Source organism: Zerene cesonia, chromosome 11, assembly GCF_012273895.1.
Source record: "Zerene cesonia ecotype Mississippi chromosome 11, Zerene_cesonia_1.1, whole genome shotgun sequence".
NCBI classification, from domain to species: Eukaryota; Metazoa; Arthropoda; class Insecta; order Lepidoptera; family Pieridae; genus Zerene; species Zerene cesonia.
Genome location: NC_052112.1, coordinates 2384116 through 2389930, shown reverse-complemented (window position 1 = coordinate 2389930; position 5815 = coordinate 2384116). Strand labels below are relative to the sequence as shown.

The following is a 5815-nucleotide window of genomic DNA, read 5'->3' as shown; positions in this document are numbered from 1 at the left end:
CATGTTGTCTAGAGGATTGCGTATCGTGCAAGCCAGATCTCGGCATAAACTTCATTAGTTCGCACATTAGAATGAGTTAGTCGAATTATTTAATTATGGTAATTCAATAAGTTGGTGTATTAATAACAATTATTTGATTCGATCGAAGTTGAACTGGACGTTAACATTTGTTCAAATTGCACGTGACGTTGATTGGAAAAACGAAAAACACTTTTCATTTGAGTTTGTGACATTCGTGGTTTTTTAGAAGTGGTTTAATATTTTTACGCTACAATGGACGAAAATAAAGGTGAGTAATTTAGATATAAGTAGCTATGCTTATATTATATACCTACTCTAATAGATTTAGAAATTAATTACATAGATCTGTAGATATAGAAACTAGGTGCGCCCCGCGGTTTCATCCACGTAAGTCTGTATTCTATGGGAATATCGGGATAAAAAGTTGCCTATATGTTATTCCGGTTGTCCAGCTGTCTACGTACCAAATTTCATAGCAATCGGTTCAGTAGTTATTATGTGAAAGAGCAACAAACACACACACATCCTTACAAAGTTTAACATTTATAATATTACTAGGATTACTGCAGTCATTTCATAATAGGTTCTTTTTGTACAAATTCCACAATATACTCTTATATTATCAAAGTGTTGTCGTCATTATTATGTTGAGGTTGGTTTTTTATTAGACTTATAAAAAATCTTGTAAAAAAAATTGCTGCATTGAAGTTTTCTTCTATTATTCTTGAGTAATTTTATATTTTATTAAATAAGTTTTAATATAAACTGGTTCAAATTGGTACTTGCTGTTACGCATGACTTAGCCATCGTGAAATAAAAATTAAGTTAGTGTCCTATTCGTAGCAAGTCTGTATCATGATGAATTTTCCATAGCAATGAATGAAAGTGGTAAAAAGAAACCTGTATCATTTTTACCGTCCTATCTCCAGGCACAAAAATCTTACCATGAAGTCGTTTCGTTGCGACATGGAAGACAGATAAACCGTGTGTTAGTACATATAAGTTTCTTTTTTTGTATATTTGCAAAATTGTTTATTTGGTGATGTACATAAAATTCTTAAATAAATAAATAAATAAACAAACACCCTTTCGCAATTTTTGTAGGAATATTCTTGGGAAATATCCTTACAAATTTTTCTTTCTTCACGGCATCACTCGTGTCACATATTAAAAACTGCCCATGGTAAATCCGACAATGACGGCATTAGGGCCTTCAAGAAAAGAACGTAGGCATATGTGTTTTAAACGCCGGCAATGCAACTTTAACACTTCACTAGTAGTGCAAGTACTTATGGGCAGTTATGACCACTTAACAACAGGTGGGAGTCGAGTACACTTCGTCACGAATTGGGTCGCACCGGGGAAGTACCCCCATAGAAAACCGGTGTGAAATAATAGCATGCTATTGTGTTTCGTTCGGTGAGTGGGGGAGCCGGAAGCCTATATCCTATTCCTTACCCATCCCAGTCCTTTCCTGTTTTTCTTCTCGTCAATCCTTTCTTAATCTCTTCCCAATTAAAAGTCGGCAATCCATTGTAGAGGCGTAAGTTCTGCAATTTGACCTTATGCCTCTCTAAATGCTCATGGGCGGTGGTAGCTCTTACCATCAGGAACCCACCAGCTCCATTGCCGATTTTTACATAAAAATAAAAAAAGGTGGCCCAATTGCACCTTTCCTTGATTTCCTATCTACCGGCACCTACCTTTTATTGCCATAGATATTAAGAATCAAAAATATTTTTGTGATATTTTTTTTAACATTAGTGATTTTACATGATCAAGTAGGATACAATGTCTCTTGATATGGTTAACTTATGGTTTATAATGGAAAATAAACGATCAAAGAGGTACTATGCTAGGTAGATACTAGATACCTTATTTAGTGATACATACCTACTATACTAGATAGTATTATGTTGTCTGTGCCCACTTATTTAGATTTTTCATCATGTCACTTCTACCGGGAAGAAATGACAAGAAATTTAATAATTAACCATTTTTGAAAAATTTTACTCGCTTACTTAACTACTGGATCAATATAATTTTTTTATTGTTTGAAACTACTTACTTATCCTCGATATACTCTCCTGTCTCCAGATACATCGAGACACAAAAAATAGGTCAAGTCGAAGGCAGTGCCCAGAATTAGTAAAACATTGTTACAAGAAGCACCAACTTAGACTCAACTTTATTTTTCTACTTTGAGTACACCTGTTTCATTCTTAAATAAAAATTTCAAGGCTTTTTGGTGGCGTTCCTGCAATGCCGATCGTGGCAATGCAATTTAATAATCCATTCATCAACAACCGTTTGCTATGATCTATCTCGGTAATTACGTACCAAATTTCATTCAGCTCATTTTCGGTTTTTGCGTGAAGGAGTAGATATTTTCCCAAAAATACTTCCTTATTGTGAATTTTTATTTCAAATATAAAATCAAATTTCGATTACTAAAAGAGTAAAAAAAGGTACAAAATCATACTGAAGGCATCACAATTCCATTGCTTTTTTGCGTAATAAATTCATTCATCCTCTATTCCAAAAAGGAAAATCCGATTCAATTATAGAATGGATATATATACCTACTTAGATCTATAAACTATATTAGTTGGGGAACTTTAAAAAGCCCTAATTGATTAAGGATTTGTGTTGAACGAAAATGCGTAAACAAAACCAAATGCAATTTTTGCTCGATATACATTTAAATTAATCTTGAAATATGATTTTAAATCAACATAAAAAAATTACAACAAAAAATACTCTTTCGGCAAACTGTAGGTATCCTAAAGTATCAAAGATCGCTTAAAATCAATAGCATGTGTTGTGAAATTGATAGGCCTGCGCGGGCCGCAAGTTCTCACAAACAATGGCCCACAGAGTATAGCAGACGGACCATAAACAACTTGTTTTAATGGACCTTTGTTTAACGATTGTTTTTAAAGGAGAAAAACCTAGATGTTTTGTTTTTGGTATAATTATGCAATACTGCGCTTGACGGGTGCTAGTACCTAAGTTTAATTTTTATTTATTCTTAATTAAAATTGGTATAGACACAAGCAGAAAATTTAAGAATATAATTTAATGTAGCTACAAAATAACATTTAGGCGCATATAAAATAAAAAGCGCTTATTATTGCTATAAAGCCGTATTGCTGTAAAGCCCACTTTCAGGCAACCATGTTACATAAATTTTATTAATTATTCGGTTAAATATATAAATTTAATGTAAGTGAAAATATCACTTACATTAAATGAAATTTACTACCTAGTTCTTAAGATACATTTACAACAATACAGTTCTTAACATACATAAACGCATAGTAGAAGTTCATGGAACATCAAATTTTAATCATTACATCGATTTAAACAAAAAAATTATGTACAGAAAAATCTCTAGATCAATCTTTCAATATAAGATTATCATTTCAGGTACTCACCACAGCGGACGCCAAAACTTACCCGTTAAGCATTGCGAACCAAAAATCACGCAAATAAACTACAACTCAAACACGTCACATCCGGAGAATAACAATTTGCTACATATGATAAAGTGTCACGAGGATAGTTTATTGCGCCTTCATCACCTCACAGCGGGCAGGCAGATAAATAACTATGATCCACCAAACCAGTATGATCTATCTTGGTACCAGAAAGACCTACAACGTCAATACATCAAGCCGATGGACTATGTGACTTACGAGGACATGAGAAGAAAGTTCGATGAGGCCAAGAATACAAAGGAACATAAAGAATCGGAAGAAGAGAAAGACTCGAAGGGTGATGAGAGAAAGAAGCCCAGAAGGAACAGAACTACGTTTACAAGCCAACAGTTGGCAGCGCTCGAAAAGGTGTTTGAGAAGACTCACTATCCTGATGCATTTGTGAGAGAGGATTTGGCGTCTAGGGTGAATTTAACTGAAGCAAGAGTGCAGGTTTGTTCCTTTTAGGTTAGGCTTTTTTCATAATAAAATATGGACTAAGCGGTATTTTATATCACTCTAAAATGTAACTGGAAAGTTGCTTACATACAGAATGCATTTTAACCTATGAATAGAATTATTATCTCTAGTAATTTTCGTCATTTTGTCTTTATTATTTGATCGAGGAAATTGAGGGATCGAATATTTTTGGCGAACAGCATATATGTCATTATAAGATTGTAAACAGAGTTAAATTACAATATCGCGGAATAAATACGCACAATGTTATAAAACATGCATACAATACAGTTACATAAATTACAATTTAAAGCCTTATTTATGTGTACATAATAATATATTGATGTGAAACCATTAAATTTATAAAATGGTTTTTTTTTTCAATATTTTATTTTCAATTCAAAAGACTACACAAAAATAACTCCGGGTACACCAAAGAGTAGAATAATATACATGGTTGACACGCAAGCTGCAATTTACCGACGTTTAGATAAAGTGAGTTGTAAAGTTGAGATATATTATATAGTATACTTACTTTAGTGGTAGTTTATTCGCATGTGGTCTAGTAAAAATAATGCGAACAAATCTTACGGATAATCTGTACATTATAATATATTAGTATTAACAACGGCGGCGACGTACTTATGTTTGGGCTAATACGAGTATTTGTTCGCAGGTTTGGTTTCAAAATAGACGCGCAAAATTCAGGCGCAACGAAAGATCGGCTCTTTCAACCCACAGAAGTTCAACAAGTCAGAGTTCCCCAGAGCCTCTACCAGTACCCATTGGGATCCCTCAATCTGATAACAGACAGGACACCATTAGTCGTTCTACAAAAGAACCGTGGCTGCATCACTTTCAAACAAACAATCTCAATTTTAATTTAGGACTCCCTATAACAAACTCTGGGATATATCAGAACGATTATTCCTTGATGATGCAAAATGTTAATAATAGACAATACGTACCTAATAATACGCTTATGGGTCAAAGTATGAGTAATTACGGTAATGTAGCAGAAAATACTTATGGGTCTTGTGCTCTTATTGGAGGCTATAGTGGATCACTGCAGCCACATCACAGTTCATATAATTTAAATTTGCGGCTTCGTCCCCACGATTTTAGCATAAATAATATTACTTTATAGATGTTTTGTATTAAATTCTTTGTAGACAAATTTAGTTTTTATTTACTTACCTTTTATTAGTTTATGTAATTTGTAAGTTTAATCGAATTTGAACTAGCCATATATCTACATTATTTAATCGTGTGTCAACACTATTGTCAATATTTTTCATCAAAGTTTGAAGTGAAAATTTGGTATGTCAGAATCAGTGACAGAATGTCACTAAAAAATGCTACCCTGTCATCTGTCACGTACTGTTTTCTAAAATTCTAAAAATGTGTTTATAGTGGAGGTAATGCTTAATGCTGTACAAAATTAATTATAACACAAATAATACTAAACAGGTCATGTTTAGTACAAAGAGTTGTTGATAACTGCTCATATGTGAAAGTATAGAATGTGTGAGTGGGAAATATCTAAAATGCAGTAATATTCTCTTTTGTAAATTCAACCGTAGTTGTAGAATTTTAGTTATAAATATTCCGATTAATAAGACAAAACAATACAATGAGTGTAACTAAAACGTTAATAATTACATTGTCAATAGCACTCGCCTCTCATGCTGCCTTTAAATACTTATATAAAAAGAAACCAAAGAAAAGAAAGGAAATCAATGACGTTATAATGTTCTCTAATAAAAGTGGCGATCTAAAGCCTAGTAAGTATCTAAAGCACCAAACAACCGAAAACATAGAGAGATTACTTCACTACTTGAATCAACCTAGGTACA

General features: G+C 33.1%; 1 protein-coding gene across 1 annotated transcript; it reads left to right on the top strand.

The window, feature by feature from the left end:
• Positions 1 to 273: 273 nt before the first annotated feature.
• LOC119830508 (pituitary homeobox 3-like) lies at positions 274 to 5106 on the top strand. The gene is made up of 3 exons (XM_038353551.1): positions 274 to 289; positions 3451 to 3953; positions 4636 to 5106. The coding sequence occupies exons 1-3, from the start codon at positions 274 to 276 to the stop codon at positions 5104 to 5106; spliced, it is 990 nt and encodes a 329-aa protein (XP_038209479.1).
• The last annotated feature ends 709 nt before the right edge of the window (positions 5107 to 5815 follow it).